Consider the following 23,887-nt stretch of genomic DNA (forward strand, 5'->3'; position numbering starts at 1 on the left):
AGACATGCATAATGACAGCGCTGTAATTGCCTCTTTAGTCTGGAGTTCTTTCTTATCTGTCCCCCACGCTGCCTGCTGCTGCTGCTGCCTGACCGAGTAGCCGAGTGTTGCAGTTTCACCCGAAAAACATGCTTGGTTCACAGATTCATCTTGGTCACTATGACGGATTGTCAGGGGACTTCATTCATTATTGTGATGAGTGTATACATGCAGATAGGCGTGCAGAGGGTGTGTGAAAGAATGTCCCTGCATGTCCGGCCGGGTTTGGGCACCAGGGAAAGTTACTGGGAGTGTTGGGTTTGTTACCACTCAAGTGCTGAATGCCTTGCTCTGTTCACAGAATTATCTGAGGGAGGAAAGGGAAATGGCACGCGTCTTTGTTCCCACAAACTGCTGAATGTGTGCACACTTAAGGTCTTTTCTGCTAAACTATGCAAAGCTGGACTACGTGGTTGTTTACTCTGCTGGTGTTTTACTTGTTGCTTTTATTTTATTTGAATGAATCTTAAATGCAAATGTAAGATTCTAGTAGGGTGCGAAGTTGAAACAAAGCACCTGTGCCTAAAAATAACCTAATGATATTGTAAATGACATTGCTAATCTGCATTTAAAGAGAGGCCTTCTATGGCGTTTTGCTCACATAGATGTCATGCTGGATATTTATGGTTGTGTCATCCCATTCTGTGCCATCTTTGCCGATGCTCCGGGCCCCGAGATCATCGTGACCCAGTCACAGGGAAATGAAGCTGCTTATCTAGCTTCTACGGGCCATGTTGTGAGCTCAGTGAGTATGATACTAATAATGTGACATCAAATCCAATCATTTTCATATTTTATTTACTTTTTTTTATTTACTAAAACCCTGTTAATAAGAAACATGACAAGCAGGCGATGTATCAACTTTCACACTATTTTCACACTATATTCATGTATTCTAATGGGATGTTTTGTGATAGACTAGCACAAGGTAATGCATAAAATCTTTGGAAGTAAAAACATTAATTTGCTTCTATAGCTAGTTAAATAGCACTTTTGAATCTGTATGTAAGGTGTTTGTGTGTTAGTCCTCCAATGTATAGCCACACAAGAATTTCTCCTTACTTTCTCTCCTAAATAAAAACATTGTTGTACTAATGTTGTTTCCTTGAACCCCAGTCGGCCTCAGCAGATGGCCGCTCACACTGAGCCTGGTTCTGCTGGAGGTTTCTTCCTGTTAAAAGGGAGTTTTTCCTCTCCACTGTCGCTACAAGCATGCTTAGTGTGAGGGATTGTATTTGAGTCAATGAGTCGATGCAATCAACTGGTTTTCCTTACATAGAAAACTTTGAATCAATTTGACTGTATGATCTGGTTGAACTGTAAAGTGCCTTGAGATGACTTGTGTTATGAATTTGGTATATAATAAACTGAAATGAACTGAATTGAATTAAGACTAGACTATTACTGTTTTTTTTTCTTAAGTAGCCATTGTTTTTGCAAATACTTTTGTTGTAAAGTCATTATACCAGGGCAGCTTCTCTTTCCATTTCTTTCATTATGCTCACTTATTTTCTTTACATTGTTTCACATATTTCTATATTTCACATACAAAAATTAATATAGAGATGCAGGGTTACCTCTATATGAAAATCTGAGCCAGTGTCGATAGCCTATATCAATACTGTCTAAAATTAATTTTTACCAATATCATATATTTCCCTACCCTTTGTCCGCTCTCCTACTGAAACTAAAACAAAAACTCATAGAAATGAAAATTGTTTTTTAATATATTAATAATATTAATGCTGGTCTAACATGCACTACTATACAGCAACTATTTGAAGCTACAATCCTTAAAAAAAAGAAAAATAATTGATGTTATGCTGTTTAAGCTGCCTTTCAGGCAAATTTTTGTCAGTAATTACACAAAAATTGTCAGACAGATATCTTCACCGCAAAATGCTGCCACCTCTATTCTAAAGGTGGAAATGGTGGGTTTTAGTTTATGTTTAAAAGGTGAGATTTTAGTGCCATTTAACCAAAGTTCTTCCACATGGTTATTGTATCCCATACATACATTTAGGTAAAGAGCAAATACATCTCCAGTGGTGTTTGCCTCCTTTAATCTGTGGGGTGCACAACCGTGTACTTAATGTTAGATTGTCACACATGAATTGAAGATCAATAGATAATGCATGAATGCCTTTTGTAGAATAGTAAAATCACTGCTGTAAAAGCATTTGTGGACCAAACCTCTTACAGTTGCATATAAATTAATAGGTCTAATGTATAAAATCCCAACAAAATACCCTGGCATTTGTGATTTGTTGCTCTGTTTGGCCTCAAGGATGTCGAGCTTTGTTCATTTGGGCCAAACTGCAAGTCCAGTGCATCTGTGTCAATAGGGGTTTGTGTGACTTCAGAACATGCTACTGTCCACCTGACTACATCGGAGCGAACTGCAGTTCTGGAAGAAATATAAACTAAAGTGATCATCTTGATAAAAAATTTTATCCCAAGTGTTCCTCTTCCTCTTTTAGCAGGTGTTTTTTTTTTTTTTTTTGTTATAAATAGCTGATAACACAGAAGAAACCCCTTAAAATGGATAAAAACCTTAATTTTTGCATGTTGTGCTAATGAAAACCTTGGGAAGAATTGTGCAAAACGATGTTACTGTGGGGAAGGAGGGATGTGCCATCCAGTAACTGAGATGCGTATATGTGGCCCTGGAATGATTGGGAGAACATGCCAACATTGGAAACTTAAACTCAAACATTAATGTGTTAGATTAATCAAGTCATATGCTGATGTATAGTTGTTTAGAAAAGTTAGTTCAGTTTCCAAAATATCAAATGGCACATGGGTATTTGCAGTTTACCAAAGATCACGGACAAGAAGATATGTCCTTCTATGAAGTCACAAGAGACAACTCATTGTTTAACTTTGAGTCAAACCATGTCACCGATTTCAACCCAGGCTTTTCTTCTGCCTTTTATCTTTTACTATTCTCATGAGTAAACAGAGCCTCACCACTGAGGCGGACATGCATCATTTGAAACCATTGGCTTTAATGAGAGTTCTTTGGAAACGAGAGACCCGACAAGAGACCGACAAACAAGCAGCAAAATGAGGGTGTAGTTTTCAACATTTTTCACTGTATATTTAAGGAACAAATTCTCCATTTCCTCAGAGTACGGCCTCTCATGATCACAGGGCTTTTATTCCCGGGAAACAGGAGGCTGAGCTGGGTTTTCTTAATCTCTCCTTTTATCAGCAATTCAGCAGGATTGCAGATGGGGGGTTTCCAGTTCTACTTGGGCTAAATGTTCTCCTCCTTAGCCTCCTGCATGTACTTTAACGTACCACCGCTTAAGTTGCTCTTGTTGAATGTTTACAGAAACCTAGAAGTAGCTCATTCTCTGTGTTCCGTGTCACTGAATTTGGCAAGCATGAAAATAAATAAACAGGAGAATCAAAGATGTCTTACTTATTGTTTTCCGGACACTAAATTACCCAAAGAAACATGATTTTTCTTTTATATCAGCGCCAAATTAGGCTAGTGTACTGTCTCCTTAATGAACTGTTGGTTAAATAAACATGATGGCCTTTGGCCCTGTGCTCCATGTGAGTGTTTGAGGACTGAACATACCAATAGCTTTAGTGACTTTACAAATGGATACTATGGTCTGCAGTGCAGATAAGTGTGCAGCTGTCAAAATGGAGAAGTATGTGATTCTGCTGATGGGTCTAGTAAGGGTGGACTGGGCTCCAATGTGGAATAGGTATTCTGAACCTCCAGAGGTCCCCATCCATTTCCTTTCTCGCTGTGTTCTGTTGGTTAAAGGCCTGTAAAAAAATAAGCATTAGGTCAAACAGCAGCTACAAGCTTTATTTTTAGGAGGGAAAATGCGATGGATCTAAAAAAAACAATGGATTCTTAACATGAGGAACTCAAAAACATCTTAATGGAAAAACAACTGAACTCCTTAAAAATATTTTTCTACTCCTAGTAAGAGAAAAACATTGTAGGTGAAGGTCTTAAGAACCACCAGGTCGCCGGACACCTGGTTGACCTTAAGTGGGGGTAATAATTCAGAATGCATAAAATTCCACCGTTAAACTTTTTACCAGCTTTTTACCACCATTGCGCGGAGCTCCAAGCTGACACCAAAAGTTCCAATCCCCACATCTCTGGAGCTGTTATAGCTAGAGGTCTGAAAGTCTCTACATTTGTGGTTGACATTATGTAGAACAAATATAGCACAATAAAACCTGCTTTTTCTCAAGAATGTCTTTATTTCTGCTGTTCAAAAATGACCTATCATTTCCAAGAATAAAAAGCCCCAACTTTAAGTCATGTTTTAACTGATGCAGGTTGGTCTGTGTTCTAGTCATCCAATTTTAGAGGGTGTTACCTTTCAAATAAAGTATTGCACATGTAATTTGGGCTTAGAGTTCCTGAGTTATTCGCTTTTCCATTTGGGTATGCAAAATAGGCGAGGATTACCCAAAATGAGGTGGATGTTAAGAGGTTAAAGACATTTTTACCCACACAGTGCTCTCTTTAATTTTTGCTTCTTCTGATGTTAATTTTTCACGAGGAATTTTGCAATATGAATTTAATTTTGTTACTAATGGCAGATCTCCAAAGTGTTCGGTTAAGATATTAGCTTGTTTGGAAGAAATTAAACCATAATAAGCTATTTCCAGCTGTTAAAAAAAATAATCTCTAACATGACATTGATGCTGTTTGATATGTCCATCCATCTAAAAGTGATTATCTGTGTTGGATTGAAGGAAGGTTGGCATGTTTTTGTCAGCCAATTGGTGAGAGTTGAGTACTCCAAGCTTTCATAATTGTAATATAAAGTTTAACAAAGAAAAAAGATAATTTGTTCACCTGGGAAATTATATTAAAATTTAATTGTTTTGATTAACTAAGTTTCTATATTGAACTAATAAGGAGGCTGTATGTATCCTATATTTTGATCTGACAATATTCATCTACACCTTTTAAGATTCTTTATCTAAAAGACTGTGAGATCATCTACAAAGCTCTGCTTAAAGGAATAGTACACCCAAAATATGATTAGCCTTCATTTTCTACTCACCCCCATGCTGAACAACACTCTGGAGTACTTTTTTGATATCTCAAATGCATCTGGAGATCTGGGAGGCTTCTTGCTGTCTGCTGACATTCAAATAATGGAGGTCTATGGCGCCCGAGGCAGAAAGGTCCATAAAAGTCCACAAAAAACGTGTCAATATTCCTCCATACTGCTCGTCCAATGTATTCCAAGTGTCCTGAGTGGGTAGCATCCAGAATTTACTCGAAACGAAGTCATTTAGAATGTTTTTAGAGCATAAACAGTAGTGTATAGGATTTCCTAAAAGCGCGTTCACGAGTCTACGGAAACCGCGGCAGACCAAACCAGATGAAAGTGCGCATTCAGCTCGGCAAAGAACTCATGCTCTTCCTCAACACTGAAGTCCTCAGACATTTTTCTTTCGTTGTTTCTTTCTTTGCACAGGTAAACAGCACATTTCTTCTTCTACGCTTGCATTATCGGCAGAGCAGACACTGAATGCGCACTTTCATCTGGTTTGGTCTGCCGTAGCGTCCTGAACGCGCAGGTGCGCGCTTTCAGGAAATCCTATACACTACTGTTTATGCTCTAAAAACATTCTAAATGACTTCGTTTCGAGTAAATTCTGGATGCTACCCACTCAGGACACTTGGAATACATTGGACGAGCAGTATGGAGGAATATTGACACGTTTTTTGTGGACTTTTATGGACCTTTCTGTCTCGGGCACCGTAGACCTCCATTATTTGAATGTCAGCAGACAGCAAGAAGCCTCCCAGATCTCCAGATGCATTTGAGATATCAAAAAAGTACTCCAGGGTGTTGTTCAGCATGGGGGTGAGTAGAAAATGAAGGCTAATCATGTTTTGGGTGTACTATTCCTTTAAAGATGTCTGTTTAAGTTAGTTTAGGGCTCAGATTTTAAGCTGCTCATTGCTTATTAAAGGGGAAACTATTCTTTTTGTCGATTTGAATTTATGCTTGGGCTATGATGTTAAAAAACAAAATCCTTCTTTACCTTTAGCTACCTTGCAGACATCTAAAGATTCCAGAACCGATGACTTATAATCAGCTATATTAAATCTGATCAAGCTTGGCAAAATAACCCAGTTCTAACCAAACAAAGGTTTCCCCACAGAATGATGCTGCCAGCACTATGTTTCACAGAGTTTGAAGTGCTCAGCGTTGTTGTCCTGCCAAACATTTCCTTTGGGGATTATAGCCCCGTTTTCATCAGACAATTCTGTCACAGAAATCCATCAAATTTTATCCAATTCATTGTTGTAATTTTTCATAAGTACGGTTTGTAATTTCACTGCTCCATACTATAGATACTGAAAACTAGATGAACTCTATTCCTGTCTCTCCATTTTCTAATTCCCTAATTAGATGCTTTGTAATTAACAATCCTTTTATTATTATTTGATTGTGTTTTGTTATTATTTATCATCAAATGATCTTTGACAGCAGTGTTTTTAAATTACTTTCATTTTTGATTAATGACTGAATCAATTAAAATACATCCAATTTGGACCATACAGCAGTTTTCACCCGACATTCGAGGTCTCAAGGCAGTTTCAATCAAAGTGTCTTCTAGCTGGTAAACCAGCAGCTGAACATTTCCCACTCTCACAAATTCATGGACCTATGTCACATAAGAATAGAAAATCATATCTATATGCACATATTTAGTTAGATTTTTTTTCACACTTTGCAATGCCACCCGATGTTCCCTGGCTTTAAACTTTAAATGTTAGGTCTTTGTGGCAACAATACCCTTTAAACATTAGCCCTTATATATCCCTGTTTGACTTACTTTTACTCTCGTGTCTAAGACTGATTTATCATTTATATGTGCTCCCTTGCTACTGGCAGAACAGATTAGGGAGGGGGAGCTTGGCTCTTAGATCATTCTGTGTTGTGTTTACTTGCAATCAGACATCTGATATTTACTAGTTAAACACTAGTTCAATGGCTTTTATGTTTACATTCTACAATAAGATTAGTTTCCTTCAATGTGTATACCTTATTATGACATGGTTAATTAGTTATTTTAATGTATGGAACTTCCAGCAATTTTCTGATCATTTCTCTCTACCTTCATACAAAGAGATTATTTTCAGAGAGCTGGTTATCATTCTCTGATAATAATTTTTAGATTAGCTCAAATTGTTCATTATTTGCATAATATTTTCTTATTATTTCTATATTGCAACATCTTGGTATTTTAACAGGCAAGTGTTCAACATGTATATCCACTGTGCATTTCCTTTGTTTTTGTTCAGCCTGTCTAGCAGGAAAATATGGACTGTGCACAACTCGCTGATGTTTAAACAATAGGACTTGCAACTGTTTTACTGGTAGCTGCCGCTGTACTGTTGGGTACTATAGCAACCACGGTCAACGTGGTATGAAACGTCTTCCAAATATTTCTAATAGACTGACTGTTGTCCAAACTTTTTGAACAATTGGATTTATCCTGATATCTTCTTTCCAGAGAGCCCTTCTGGGTTTCATGGAGAGAAATGCAGGCTCCTATGCGACTGTAAGTTGGGCCGAGCTTGTGATCATGTGACAGGCTAATGTATGTGCCCACCTGGCTATGATGGCTTACAGTTTGAAAGATGCAGGTATATTTTATCTGACTGTCTAAAAGTGAAGTATTGAACAAGATGTATTAATACCAGCTTTTGAAGATTTACTATTTTAACCCTACATTAAACAGACTCTGCTGTTGTAAGTTATAGCAAGACAGATACAGAGAAACATTAATTTTCTGTCAAAAACAAACAAAAGTTTTATCTTTTAGTGGTCATGCAGGTCAACTGAGAATCAAGTGCTTTACTGGCCTCGATGCATTTTTGTTACCTCCCTGATACCTCCTGCCTGCTTGTGGGGCTCTCAGCCACAGTGTGAGCGCCTAGACAACCGCTTCAGCGCCAGCAGGAGACATGAGCTGAACAGCTGCAGACAGTGACTTCACATGTGCAGGTAAACCCATTTTAAAGCAAACTTTTAACTTTGACAATATTCCACTTCTCACTAGAAGCAATATTACAATTTTGAAGTTGCTCAGACAGAGCCTTGATTGGAATGTGAGAGAGAATACAATTACAATGATAAAAAAAAAAAATTGTTTTAGATGCAGATACACTGTTCATCTGGTGCTAGTGGGCCCTCATTCTAATGCCACACTGGGCAAATACAGGTGCTTAGAGGTTAAGGCTGTTTCAGATAGTAAGGTGTCATAATTAGCATTAATTGCAGTAGGTTGTGAAGGGATGTGGTCATAGAGATATGTCCAGTCAGTGTCTGCTACAAAGACAGACAAACATTTTCAGAACAGTTATATTTGTGTGTGTGGTTTCTCTTTAACTCTTTGGATAAAACTATGATTGTGCCAACAAGGCATCATGTGACCCATCTACTGGAAGGTGTCTCTGTCCTTCAGGCCCGTGGGGACATGAGATATGAGAAAAGTAAGCTGACACATTTCCGCAATATTTCTCTTAACATTCCCATCATTTTCTCTAAAGCAGTAAATTCCTCCTGTTCCTGAATCTCTTAAACCTCTTCCTCTCCTTCCTTTCTGCCAGGGTCTGTCTGTCTGTCATCCTTCAGGCTGTGATGGAGACCGCTTTGGCCCTGACTGCTCCCTGCTGTGCCGGTGTTTCCAGGGTTCCCACTGCGATGGGGTAAACGGCAGATGTCTGAGTCCACTCACCTGGCTCGGCCCAACTTGTACTGTAGTGAAGCTAAACCTGAGCTCCTCACTGCCACTCATATTTGCGCTGAAATAAAGCTGCAAAACTTTTGGCTAAGCATGACATAAGGTTGAGGGCTGTAAACCTGAACCAGCTTCAGTGAAATACTGTGCCATGAAGTGCGAGAGGCTGAACGCCATCACTCTGCATGTCACCCTGTCTCCCTCAATAGCTGCTCCTTTCTCCTGACAGTTATTTTAATCTGCACTCAGCAGGAGCCTGGGTTTTCGGCTGTCTTCGTTTTACCTACTCTCAGCCAAGCACTCCAGGGAGACTACGAAGCAGTTACCTCTTCTCCAGAAACCCAAGAACATTTGCTTTTGATTTTCAAATTGTGCTGATGTCTTTTTTACATCTTTTTTCCTCCCGTCTTCCATTTTCAGCGCGAGTGCACCAAACCTCACGAGTGCTGAACATGTCTGTGTCTCTGAGAAAGAGAACAACAAGCAGCAAAACCACGTAACCCAAACAAAGGTGCAAACTCCTGAATGGATGCTGAAACACGGGATTGACTCAGCGTAGTTTTGCTCTGATCATCTCTTAGAAGGTTTTGATGGTTCTGTAGGGCTGGAACTCAGTTGTCAGAGGCTTGCACTCCATCACTGAGTCAATCAACCACAGATACCAGCATGTGAGAAACCTGTAGAGGATCATAGGAGGCATTGACGTCTTAAAGCTGGATGTGTTACAGGAGCAACACACCAAATACCTGCTGCAACACATTTGGTACTTACATTGAATGGAATCAGATTGCTTTGACATTTATCAAGTCAGTAATGGTTAATTTCACTATAACATTTATTAACCATTATCAGCAGAGCAACTGTTCTATTTCATTTTGGCATTTTAAAGAGATACACTACCGTTCAAAAGTTTGGGGTCACATTGAAATGTCCTTAGTTTTTAAGGAAAAGCACTGTACTTTTCAATGAAGTTAACTTTAAACTAGTCTTAACTTTAAAGAAATACACTCTATTCATTGCTAATGTGGTAAATGACTATTCTAGCTGCAAATGTCTGTTTTTTGGTGAAATATCTACATAGGTGTATAGAGGCCCATTTCCAGCAACTATCACTCCAGTGTTCTAATGGTACAATGTGTTTGCTCATTGGCTCAGAAGGCTAATTGATGATTAGAAATCCCTTGTGCAATTATGTTCACACTTCTGAAAATAGTTTAGCTCGTTACAGAAGCTACAAAACTGACCTTCCTTTGAGCAGATTGAGTTTGTGGAGCATCACATTTGTGGGGTCAATTAAACGCTATAATGGCCAGAAAAAGAAAACTTTCATCTGAAACTCGACAGTCTATTCTTGTTCTTAGAAATGAAGGCTATTCCACGCGAGAAATTGCTAAGAAATTGAAGATTTCCTACTATGGTGTGTACTACTGTACTCCTTTCAGTATGTAAAGATAATTCTATGTGATATTTCTGAATAAACCAGTAACATATTAATAACTTGATTTATTACATCAACAAATGTACAGTAAACAAGAGATAGACTTAGTCTTTATTAAGAAGAAACAAGATCATCAAGTCATTTTTTTTTTTTTTTTTACAATATCTTGCCAAAGCATTACATTTAAATGTTGCATAATAATAATAATAACGGGAATAAAAAATAAGCTTTCAAAGTATTTTAGGAGATACATTATTAAATGTGTGGCATGCATTTGTAATAAGCCCGCTTTAATCTGATGTTCCTTAATAATATCCAGTGTATGCATGTTAGTAGGTTTAAAAGATTTAATCAGAATTTTATGATAGTTATTCGTTTTGAGGCCTTTATGGGTTTGTAATAAAAAGTTAGAAGTGGAAGTGAATCATAAAGACCAAGAGGTTTTAACAGGGTTAGGTTACAAAGCAATATCCTCAACTGTAGAGCATTGTTCTATCCAACAGTAAAAAAAAAAACGTGAGAATATAGAAGATCCACACACCTAGCAGACCTGGTCATAGAGATGTATGGTGCAATCCACAGCCGTGCCTTAAAATCACATTAGGCAAAACATTTACTGCTCTCAGTATTTGCCATCTATTTATGTTTTCTTTGATTTATTAATTGTTTCATTTTGTTTAAAATGTCTAATGTTTGCTATAATTGTGTAATTTGTATCACATGAATAGTGGAAGAGAAAGTAGTATCAGCATAAAGAATTGGTTAGACCGATATTGAAATCATTGGTATTGGCATCAGCCTTGAAAAACCTGTATTGGTTGCTCTCTGGTCTGTAATAGGTGTGTGCATATTTAGATGTATCACACATCAAAAAATGCACACACAGTATAAAATTGAAATTCATATAACAATTTAATTGGAGAAAGCATTAAAAGAAAGTAACTCAACTTGTTGATTCATTTTTAAAATGAAAAAAACAGAACGCAGGTGAAAGAGACAAATTTTTGCTGTCCGCTGCACTAATCTGGACTTTATTGAGTTAAAATGAAACCTTTGTTGAACAAAAAACAACAATTACAGTTTGCAGTTTAAGATAAAACCTGCAGAAATCATAGCAAATGTTTTCAATGAAACCACCAAAATTTAAATGTTTTGCCTAAGTAAAGCTCTGTATGGGTTAAGTATTACCCTGAACACACCTTTGCTCATGGTAAAACAGGATAGTGGCAGCATCATGATGTTATCAAAACAGAAGAAGACAAATACATTACTGTACACAGGAAAAGATCAAATTACATTTATGATAATATGACTCCAAATCTCCAATTCAATTATGTATCTTTGTGAGGACCTTTGAGTAGATTTCCCCAGAGGAGTTTTATCCAAAACAAGTGATTCATAACACTGTATCACTGGTTTGATGCACGATTTTAATATTTACAGTGTCTTGGAAAAGAAAGGAAACCTTTAAAAAAGGTTTATATTATTTTTTAAATGGTTAGAATAGATAATAAACCTGGTTTCATTGAGAGATACAACTAAATGTAATGTAATATTCAGGAATGTTTAGTTATCTTTCAATTTTTTACAGTTTTTGGTCAAAAAAGCATTAACAGTTACAGTAGTTGACACAAATACCATTGAAAATGTTGTTTATACTTTATTCTATTAAACTGCATTCCTTGCTCAATCCTAATAATCAAAAAACTATGTTTTATATCTATAGAAGTTCATCACACAGGTTCAGTTGATTTTTTTGGCAAAATTATAAATTTTATTTATCATGCATACTTAAATGGGTCTTAGTAGACGAAGGAAAAGGAGTTTAAAAACCCTTTTCTCCCTTTTATTTGTTTTTAAAGTGTCTTTACTGAACAATGAAATAGTTTAAATAATAGCTCCTCTACCAACGTCTGTTATGTAAACTGTTGTGGTTGTTATTGGCAAAGTTCCAGGAGGTAATAATGCAGTTTTATTACTAGACAAAAATGTGATTAGGCCTTCTATGTCAATCCTAAGGAAAGACTTGAAACTGTATAAAATGCATTTGATTAATTTTTTTTTCCCGTTTACATTTGTTTGCAAGTCCACAGTGTCATATTCAATATAAACAAGCATCCATCATGAGATATACAGAATATCAGTGTTCAGAGATCATATCAGTGCCTCTTGGAAGCACCAGGTTTTGCTTGTTCAGTCTATAAAAGCATTTGCTTCCCCTACAATCGACATATTTCTTATAAGCGATTAGATTAAATGTGTTTCTAGTTCTGCATCTTTGGATGGTGTTTATTGGCCACAAATTATCACAGTTTGCACTTTTTGACTAAAGAATTTAACATATTTTTCACGATTGAATGGATTTTTTATATGAAGTTATTTTATTGAAAGTCATTTGTTCAGTCTGTAACAAAATTAATTTACTTGTTACCAAAGAAATGTATAAAAAATTGAACATTTTTAATCTTAAATTAGCTCAGTGTAATTTCACAATATAGTTTTTTTTACATACCAACTGTATTCCTCAGTGCATTTTCTGTGTCAAATCAGTCATGTTGCATACAAATGTTTTTTTTTTTTTATCTCTTGATAATTGCTTCTTTGTGCTGGGTTCTCTAGTTTTTTTTTTATTTTTATTTTTTTACAAAGTTTGAAAGTTTAAAGAAAATGTTAAAGAACATGAATTCAGAAAGTATTTTATCCATGCATTTCTTTAATGTGTATTTTGTAGTATATTTTTTTGCATTTAGAGCGAAGGAAATTATACACCTAGTGCGTGTGTGTGCCTGTCAGATAGCACGTGCACATTTCCTAGTCGCATTTTTCAAGCTCACTGGAGCATGTTCACGCCTAATGGCCACAGGCGAACGTGGTCCGGCAAAGTGCCTGGACCGAGCTTGCTCCCCACTATCCCCCATCCATCCAGCATCCCTGGGGTGAGCGATGGGTGAACGAGCTCACCAGCAAAGGATCGAGCCCTCTTACCTCTCACACACACACAAAGATCCAGCCTCCGGTGTGTCTGATGGATGTTGCAGTGCTGCTGCTCGCCCTCTGTTGTGACAAGCAGCAGATGTTCTCCAATAATGTTTATCGGCTGGGCCTTCATCTTCAGATGACACACACCTGTTTCCAGTCAAACAGGCGCAGAGAGGCTATCCATTTGTTTTGTTCTGGGTGGCCACTGCACCACTGTATCAGATCCTGTGTATTTGAAGGTGGGCAAGCAGCGAGTTGGATGTATAAATCTATGTGGTTTGATTTAGAAAAAAACTAATACCAGACCTTAAATATGCTCACAATTACAGTTTAAATGCTTTTCCTGAGTTCCTGGCAGAGGTCCTTTTTTAACTTGATTATGGAACTTACTTAAACATGATTTAGTTTAATAGTTATGATGAGATTTTTATATTTTCTTGATTATGTCTAAATTTATAGAAATAATGGCTTTAAAAGATTTCTGCATAAAAAACAAAAGAAATCCCAAGTGCTGCATGCACGCCTCTTTATCAAGAGGGCGAGAAAGAGAAGCGGGGGCCAGGAAACCAGCAATGAAATAGCCCGTAAACGGCAAGATCGCATCATGGGTACTTTTTTGCTGCAATTAAGCGTACGCCACTCTTCACAAAAAAGATTCTATCAATCTGCTGCCATAGCTTCACGTCCCAGAGATCATTTCTGGCCCTCTGCGTTGAACCGGATCTCCCAGAGGGCTGTGGTGTTTTGAACTCCAGCTGACAAAGCTGTCTGTGCAGATAACAAAATGACTTGAGGAGGTTGGGGAATCATTTCAACAATTCTTGCACCATTAGGGCAGTTGTTGACTGAAAAAAATAAATGTTAAACATAAAGGCTCCAAAAAGATCAATATCAAGAAAGTCTCCCACACTCTGAATGTTTTTGTTTTGCTCACAGTGAAATTTTTGCTCTAAATGTTTAAAGCCTTTGGAAAAAAAAAATTAACACTTATGTTTCAGGGTCATTTTCTAAACAATGGCCTTATTTGAGGTTGTGTTCTTATCCAAACAGAGTTGTTGCACATTTTCTAGTTGCACCACTAGGTGGAGTTCTGTTCAGGAAAAGGCCTGTGAGGAAAGCATGTACTGAAGTGCCTGCTCTTGAACATCAACATGAGGAACGTATAAAGCAGATTTTTGTTCAGCTCTGTCAAGGAATATCCTACTGTGGATAAATCCTCCTTCAAACACCGAGCTTATGGCCTGCAGAGTTATTTTTTAATCTGGCTTAATCCATGAGCAAATCAAGGCCTCTCAACTGATTGTGCCACAACTCATGTCCCGATTAGGCTTGTCATATTAAAACCATGTGCACGGCTGCTCTGTCTGTTCAATGGAACTATACTGAGTGTCCATCAATAACACTAATGATCCGTAGCTTCCAGGGAGAAAAAACAAACTGAGCAACAAAACCACAACTTTAAACCTCTCTTCTCATGAAGAGGGAGGAGACAAGGATGCAGACGTGTTGCAAATAAACTTAGAAAATAAGCCAGGGGATGGATCAAGACCTGAAGGGTTTCTATTTGAGTAGCTGTTTGCACATATGGACCTAGATGGAAGAATTTGGTTGTGATTTGTGGGAATCCCCAACCACCACCGCAACACCCACTACTACACCTCCCACTCGTGCCAGCTGTTAGTAAATACCTCCTTTAGGGATCCACACCCTCACCCTTACTTACCTCTTTCTCTCACTCCAACTGTTCCCTGGAGCCTGAATCGGCATGGGTGCCAAGTCAATCAGGGAGAGAGCTGCCAGCTGCTGCAGCCGACTTGCTCAGAGGGTGTGATGTATGTTCCGTCGAGTCGAGCAGGGCAGTTACATGCCCAACCCGGTCGACTGCATTGGACAGGTGGGAATGGAAAAGGATGGGTATGGAGAGAGAGAGAGAAGATGGGGAGGAGAGAGGGGCTGAACAGGAGCTATAATGAGGCCTAATGGATTCCGAGGTTCTGCCAGCTGCCCCATTAGCTGAGTGGCTCCATTCCCCATCAAGCACTGCCCACATAGTGCCAATCAGAAGCTCCCAACCCACTGGGAAACAGCAGGAGAAAAATACCAATGTAAACATCTATTGCAGATACATATATATTCTTGTAAGAGTATTCATAATATTCAATGTTGCTGCAATTTCTTACATTGCAACCACAAAGTCTGACTGCTGAATTTAAGTTTTACCTGACAGAAAGAATGCAATAAATATGAGCTGGTAAGAAAAAGATACACAGTTTTGAAAAAGCTTTGCAAAAAAAAACATAAAAACTTTAATTAGAATATATATATATATATATATATATATATATATATATATATATATATATATATATATATATATATATATATATATATATATATATATATATATATATATATATATATATATATATATATATATATATATATATATATATATATATATACTGAAACCTCTTCAACTATAATGCTCAAAGAAAAATTCTGTAGAACCTGTGTGTCTCCTAATTAAAGGTATAGTGGAGGATTTTTACAAATTTGTGCAAAAAACCGTCCTCTCCACTTAAAAAAAAATAAATAAAAAAATGCACATGCACAACCCTATACAACCCAGAGGGAACGCCTATTAAAGTAGCATGTACAAGCCCATTTCTCCTTGTGCATGCTCTGTTTAAAAGTTGTTGTTTGCATCGCTCATACAAGCTTATTTTCCAAAAGAAGATTTGCAGTTTTTCCACAATGTGAGACTCACCTTTGGTCAGTGAAAATGGGGGCATGTTGGACATATCAGCAGAGTGATTGACATTAGGAGGACTGCTTATTTTGATGATCCACCCAGATAAAAGTACATATTCCACTATACCTTTATTTAATCTGAATTAAGGATAATTCCAGCTGTTCTGCGAGTAGCTCAGAGGTATCTGAGAACATTTATGAACCAAAAATGCAGCAAAATGTTGGAGAGGAAAGTTGTGGAAAAGTTTAAAGTAGGGTTATTTAAAATATTTATGCTCAAGCCCTAAATCAACTCATAAAAGCAGACCTACCCTGACATGGCTGTCCATCTAAATAAGAGCATTAATCAGAGAAGTAGTTGATATGCCCATAATTAATTTCAACAAGCTGCAGTGATCCACAGTTTAAGAGGGAAACTTAATAACGCAACTAGCAGTCGTTTTTTCCACAGCTCTATTTTTGATTGAAACAATTGCAAAAAGAAAGCCATTGTCAACAGAAAGCCAGAGGAAGTTTATAGTTCACATTTACAGTTTGTGAAAAGTCATTTAGTGGACACAGCACACAAATGTAAGGAAGTGTCAGACCTTTTTGGCTCTTACAAAAATATTCGATGAATTATGGTGATAACCGCAAACTGCAGGGATACTCTTCTTCCGCAGGAACAGGAAGGACCGGCGTAAGGGAAATATATGGAGCTAAATGTAAGGCCATTTTGGCAGCCTTGTGAATAGGCCAAAGGTTTACCTTTAAAATCCCCAGGGATGAACTGCTGCTTGCTTTCGGATTCTATGTTTTGCTTCTCTTTTTATAATATACAAAAAAAAAAAAAAAAAATAAGTAAACCAAAAAACAGAGTTGTTTTTTTTTTTATGTTACATTCATCAACAAAAATAAATCCAAAACGAGTGCTAAAGAATAGTTCCCTCTAACCCTAACCGCTGGTTCTTGCCATTCTTGGTACCTTCAACCATCAATGATAACTGGCAATAAAACGTTCACATCGCTAAAGGAGGAGTTTTGTTTCAACTCTTCTTTGCAGAACTCTTATTTTCATTTCTACACTAAAAGTCTGCTTTGCATTGGTCCATTATATAAAATCCAAATGAATTGCGTTGATGTTTTTGGTAATAATATGACTATTGTGGAGCAAGTTCAAAGAGCACAAATATTTTTTGCAAGGTATTGTATGTAAATATAAGCAAATGGACAAAAGAATTGTTAAACAGAATTGGTCCACAGGTGGTAAAACACATGGTCAAAGGCAGTATCCTCACCACTTCATTATGACCATGGCTTTCGGAATCACCACCAATAATGAAGCTAACCTCATCAAAGCTGGACGACCCAAACTGACCTCATCAACACCGCCTGACCCTCTGTGACCTCATCAAAGCCAGACGCCCAGTAGAGCCCTTAAGGCTTGAAGAAAACAACTCATCCATTAAGGTGCCAAGAGCACTGTAAATGTGGAGCGTCAGCACCGAGCATCGTCACTCTATGCCCAATTTCTTCTCCCCACCCCCAAGTTGAGCGATTTGTTGGACAATGGGTCGCCTAAACCTCCAACCCTCGCAGCCACAATGTCCGCCTACGTTGGCTGGCAGCGGCGACAAAGAGGGGGTTGAGGGGTGGGTGGCCGGATGGGGAGGCCTGCTGCAGGATGGGACTCTTATTGAGTGTTTGAGCGATGAGCCAGGTCATCTCATCTACCCACCTCATCCATCATGCCCTACAAATGGACACAAATAAAGAGGAGGCATTCCTGCCTCCGCTCTCACTACCGCATTCAAGCCCTCTGCCGCTTTTCTCCGCTTCCCTCTCTAAATGTGAGCCAAGGCCAAAAGGAGAAGAAAGAGGAGCAGAGTTCAGGCTCTCGCTCACTCCTGGGGGCCATGGGAGCGCCAGGAGAAAAAGCCAGGTGGCGGTCTGACTCATGCCTTCAGTGTTGCCCAAAATGATGGGCAGCCAGGAGGGAAATATCAAGCGGGGAGTCGTCAGACGATGACAAAAGCACAGAAAAGAGAATAAGTCAATCCACATTGTGTTCTTTTATTTTCTTAGTTGTTCCTCCCACAGTATTGAATTGAAATGCATAACAGTTACATTGTAGAAAGCATTAAAACAAAGTACCTCAACTTGCTGATTAATTTTTAAAATCGATTATAAACAAACAAAATCACAAAAACAAACAGGAAGTCTGGTCCCTCAAAACGGGAAAATTAACAAAAGTATTCTGTTATGTGTCATAAGTTTGGCACAAGGGATTAACATGAACCGAACATCATACAAGCTTTGCAGACAATCATAGAAAATGTCATATATAGATCTTTACAGACCAACCATGCGCTTCGGATCAAATTAAACCTGACTTATTTTCATTGTTCGTCCATAAAACCACTGATGATTTGCACTTTTTTTTTCTTCTTTTTTTTTTTTTTTTTTTACAATTGAATCATAAAAAAAAAAAAAAACTAAACGAAATCTATTCATTGACTGGTTTAATTAGTAGAATAAAGAATGGACTGCATGTTTAATACTATCCGGCAATCAAACATATTCTACAAACCCTCTGACTGAGGTTCGGGATTAGCCCGCCGTGGGAATCTCCCTCTTTCGCCTGGGCTAGGAGCAGTGCTATTCAGTAAACAAACTACAGTTTGCCAAGAAATAAATACAATTCTCAAAAGCACAACAGCAAATAACGACAACACCAACCAAATAAAAAAAAAAGAACAAATGATTGTCTAAAAATGAAAGACACATCAGAATGGATTTGCTAAAAACTAGCATTCAGGCTATTTAGTGGTATTGTTGATCGGCTAGGATGATTTCAAAAAATTTTGAAAAAAGATATTTGCCCTTTACAGAATGACAATAATCGTCAGCACAGGCTACTTATCTCAGAGAATAACAAAACCAATGGAGAAAAAAAAATAGTTTTCTCTTACACTAAAAAGACTATCTATTTATATCTGTTCACATATAGCGCAGGTGGACAAGATGGAGTGCTGCTTGAAACTTGTATACAGTGCTGTGATTGTACAGACACACGCATTCATGAACACACAAACGGGACACTGGCCTCATTTCAGTTAAACTCATTTTCATGGATTTCTTGTAGATATTCAGCAATGTTCAAGCGCTGACCTTCAAGGAGCAGCTTTCAACTGAAGAGTTGAAGATCTGTGGTTCTCTGTGGGGGATTTGTGGTGTCGCTTCTATGCCTTACAAGCAACAGATCAAGCGACGTCGAAACCGATGGTCGAGAGGGTTCCCCTTGCCTTAAATGTGCTCCAACATTGACCAAACAGCACATTTATATTACTCGTCTGCAGCAGCTGCCTTAGCTGTGCACAACAGAGAAACTTGGAAGAATAAATACAGCTCTTTCTATTTTAGCGTCAATTTTTTTAACCGCAACTTAGTTGGTGTTAATGTGAAAAATCGTTTTAGTTCATCTTGTCTGCCATAGGGTTTTGAGTGGACAGGGACCCTGCTCTGTGTTTAAGGCAGTCAAATGGGCCGTGGTTCTGCTCAGCAGTCACTCTGTGGAGGGTCAGGGACCCGCTGAAAGCCTCTGTGGCGGACTCCGATGCCACAAGGAGGTCAGGGGTTGTGGAATGCAATGGTGATGGACGTCATCATACGTGGCTAAGTGACTGGATGGCACTGGATTCAGCAGCAGCCCTTGCCAGACTGTGCCACATGGTGGCCGGAGTGTGGGGGGTGGAGTGGAGAGAGTCCTTTTCAGCCAGAGACAACATCATGGCATACGCCTAAGGGAACAGGAAACAGTAGAGGGTTTACATTTCTGGGGAAAGTATGAAGGTAGTCAAACAAAACTGTACACACATCATTGCACCCTTGTTAGAATTATATATTTTAAAAATTTTTAAGGTAAATTGTTGTTATGTAGACTTGGTAACCCTAAAATTCAAAGAACAGGATACATCACTTTAGCTGCAACCTCACTTTCTCATGTTTTATCCCCTGATATTAAGGGCTAAACTAACATCTGAAAGATTTGAGTTTTTAAGGCTGTCTACATGTCAGTTATTAGCTGGCATAACCACAGTATGTCAGGCTAATGTTAGTTGGAGCTGCTCCAACCATTTAGCATGCAAAGGTGAGTGAATCTTCATAAGTATAAACCCATGTGTGCTTAGCATAGAAGGAGATTAAACAATGTTTGCCTATGTCGTAAAATTGGGATAGTCACTGTGGCACTTATACGAAGTAGGCTGTTTATGGTGTTATACAGAGCTGTGAAGTGTTTTATTTGTGAATGATAATAAAAGCTGATGTTCGATTTCTGTTTGATACAGATACACACATATATATATATATATATATATATATATATATATATATATATATATATATATATATATATATATATATATATATATATATATATATATATATATATATATCTACCACAGGTGCCAAGTAGGATAAAAAATGCTGGAGAACTGTAAAAATTCTTCATACCTGAGACTTTGATTTCCTAAAGAGTGGCTGTTTGACTGCATCTGCAAGTGAAGGAGAACCAAAGGATCCATCGTCCTCATCTCCATCACTAGGCTCACTCTCCTCCATTTTATGCAGGTCAGAGAAACGATGAATGTGTTCCAAAGCTGATAAGCTGTTCTGCTCTTCCTCATGCGTAAACCTGGAAGTTATGGAAATAGAGTAGAATAGAAAGCCTTTATTGTCACAGCAAATAATGCTAAACATAACATAAAAAAAAGCTGCAACAGAAACTAAAGTTCATTCAGTTAGTCACTAAAATTAGTCGGCATTTTATTAATTCAACCTGGATGTTGTAGTAAAATCTGTTAAAGTTAGGCCTTTAAATGATGCAGGGTTTTTAAGATATAGTTGATATAGATGAATCATTTAGAAGTTTGTACAATTGACATTTACCTCCTTGGAGAGGTTTTAGAGCTGAGGTTTAGTTCGTTGGACTCATTGAAATCCATTTCATCATCTCCAAGGCTGCCAGGATGCACCTTGAAATCCCTTTTCTCAGGAGTGTTAATCGGCTCCTCTGCTTCATCCTCCTCAGCATCCAAATCTTCTGCTTCTTCATCCTCCAGGTCACGTGGCCCATGGCTGGGCATTAGCGATTTCCCCTCCTCTAAGAGGCCTCCATTTAGCCTGTGGATCATGACCGTTAACAGAACTATTAATACAAATCTCCTCTCTATAGTTAGATATTTATTTTACAAATAAAAAGAACTAGAGAAAGCTTTGAGCGTGCAGTTGTGTGTCTTTCATTGTGAAGAACATCCTTATAGCTCAAATCATAAACTGTTGAAGTTACTAGCTAAACAAAGTAAGAAGTGGAGGATCTGCAGCCAAGCAGAGCTGGAATCCAGTTTGTCATCAAGGTTTTGGGGCCCCTTTGGGCACAGCAGCATTGGACTGATCACCGCGGCACTTAAACGGAGTGCTCTGCTTCTCTCTTTGTTTATTTTCTCTACTATCTCGTATTCATCTAATAGGCCAAATATTTAGCTGACAGCCCCATTTGCTGGGAGAGTTATGAAAGAGCTGCCAACCAGCCTACTCCCCTATCCCCGAAGAGGGAGAGGGGGCCAGCTATCCAAACTGCTGGAGTCTTAATCTGTCCCTCTGTCTCAGCACCACAGGAAACCACCATTTGGCAAATCATCTGGAACCACATTAAGACTGATTCACTAATTACACTCTGGGACATCTTTCGTCAGCTTGCAAAAATGCCATTTCTTTGCACAAAGGCTTCAGAGAACAAGCTGAAAAGTGAACAATGAGAAGAAGAATGAAGTAACTGCATTAGCATCAGTAACAACACTAGAGAAAAAACAGGATACCTGCAATATATTTGAAAGAAAAAGAATGTAATATCCCAAATTAAAAAGGCTGGACTAATCTTAGGAAACCTATTTTTTTTCAATGCAGGTCTTGCAAGAACAGTGCCCTTGCAAGAGGGCATTCGTGCTGTCTCATGCTTGTACAGCTGCAAAAAAGGAGCTAACTCCTAAAGGGAGAGCAAGAACTCTGTGATTAAGAAAACAGATTCGCTAATTACGCTTTCAAACGTGGTAATTTGCTGAGGATAAAGTATCTATCAGGAGCAGTCAGAAGCGCTGCAGTTTGAAAGGAAACACAGGCCGACCCTTTGACCCCACCCCCATCTATACTCTTCCTGTAGGCAGACATGTTGGTTCCAGATGTGGCAGTCTTACTGCTGCAATCCCCCCCTCACCGACTACCTCACAATCACCACTACCTCTCTATTCTTCTCCTGCTCTACCACCCGGTCTGTCCTTATCCACCATCTCTGATCTGTGATCCCACCAACGTGAGGCATGTGAAAACAAACAGAGTGACCTATGTGGCCCTCTTAACTGCTTTCTGATCTAATTACTTCAACAAGATCCGATTTGCATAACGTTCAGACATTGCAGCATGTCAAAAGTTATCTTTTCCTGGCTGTGAGCCTAATGGCTAGTAGTAAAAGACTGCAGGATTTGAAAAATCTAGGAATTTATTATCAAGGATGATTGGTTTTTCATTGAGAGTTTTGAGTGTGGTGTGGCTTCTTAACAGAGTCTGGCTATGAATAAAAGCATTGCAAGTCTTTGTACACGGAAAAGAGTCAAATGTCACATGTTAAAGCTACTTCAGTGGTACACTTGAAAAAAAAAGGGCAACAGTGATCTAGAAAAACCTCATGCGTTACATTACCATACGTCTACTGTGTTGATAGTATATAGCTATATACTATATATTGTATACAGCATATTGTATGTTTTATACCGTATATAGCTATAGATTCTGTATTCTGTATATATCCAATTTATCTGCACCATCAACTCCAAGTCAAGTTCCTTCTAAGTGCAAACCTACTTGGCAATAAATCTGATTCTGAAAAAAAAAACAACACCAAGGTATGCTTACCCTTCCTCAGAGGGGTCCGGTGATGTCTGATTCTGATTTGTGCTGCTAATGAAATTTCTTATTTCATTAAAATACGAATCCTCTTTGTCATCAAGTATGGCACTGCCGCTGTCCAACTCAGACTGTGGGGACGACATTGCAGTTCCTGCAGGAAAAGATAAAGAAGCAAGCTGAAGCTTTGTTGAAAGAACTCTCCTCCTTCCTCGCTCTTTATTTGTTTTCCTGCCTTGATTGCTCAGAATTGTTCCATCCATCTTCAAATTAACCCCTACCATCTTTCTTGTTACTGCTAAAAAAAGGATCCCCTAATTTAGGGCAATGTACAGGTGCTGGTCATAAAATTAGAATATCATGAAAAAGTAGATTGATTTCAGTAATTCCATTTAAAAAGTGAAACTTGTATATTATATTCATACATTACATACAAACTCATATATTTCAGATGTTTATTTTGTTTAATTTTGATGATTACAAATGACAACAAATGAAAATCTCAAATTCATCATATCAGAAAATTAGAATATTGTGAAAAGGTTCAAAATTGATGGCCCCTGGTGCCACACTCTAATCAGCTAATTAACTCAAACCACCTGCAAAAGCCTTTAAATGGTCTTTCAGTCTAGTTCTATAGGCTACACAATCATGGGGAAGACTGCTGACTTGACAGTTGTCCAAAAGACGACCATCGACACCTTGCACAAGGAGGGCAAGACACAAAAGGTCATCGCTAAAGAGGCTGGCTGTTCACAGAGCTCAGTGTCCAAGCACATTAATAGAGAGGCGAAGGGAAGGAAAAGATGTGGTCGAAAAAAGTGTACAAGCAAGAGAGATAACCGCACCCTGGAGAGGATTGTGAAACAAAACCCCTTCAAAAATGTGGGGGAGATTCACAAAGAGTGGACTGCAGCTGGAGTGAGTGCTTCAAGAACCACCACACACAGACGTATGAAAGACATGGGTTTCTGCTGTCGCATTCCT

The 23,887-nt window shown here is 38.3% G+C and overlaps 1 protein-coding gene and 1 pseudogene across 12 annotated transcripts in view; one reads left to right on the plus strand and one right to left on the minus strand.

Annotated features, from left to right (window-relative positions):
* The window catches only part of LOC119775265, a 37,612-nt pseudogene extending 27,910 nt beyond the window's left edge, over positions 1–9,702 (plus strand).
* An 8,291-nt stretch (positions 9,703–17,993) lies between these two features.
* mecom (MDS1 and EVI1 complex locus) overlaps positions 17,994–23,887 on the minus strand; it is a 30,475-nt gene continuing 24,581 nt past the window's right edge. For all 12 annotated transcript variants that reach the window (XM_038273198.1, XM_038273197.1, XM_038273196.1 and 9 more), the window contains 4 exons: positions 22,910–23,054; positions 20,891–21,124; positions 20,456–20,636; positions 17,994–19,740 (listed from right to left, as the gene is read on the minus strand). In XM_038273198.1, the coding sequence (XP_038129126.1) occupies positions 19,606–19,740; positions 20,456–20,636; positions 20,891–21,124; positions 22,910–23,054 (695 nt within the window). In that variant the 3' untranslated portion in view covers positions 17,994–19,605. The remainder of the gene's footprint in view (positions 19,741–20,455; positions 20,637–20,890; positions 21,125–22,909; positions 23,055–23,887) is intronic.

The sequence above is a fragment of the Cyprinodon tularosa genome, unplaced genomic scaffold (genome assembly GCF_016077235.1).
Source record: "Cyprinodon tularosa strain WSP-4 unplaced genomic scaffold, ASM1607723v1 ctg86, whole genome shotgun sequence".
Lineage (NCBI taxonomy): Eukaryota > Metazoa > Chordata > Actinopteri > Cyprinodontiformes > Cyprinodontidae > Cyprinodon > Cyprinodon tularosa.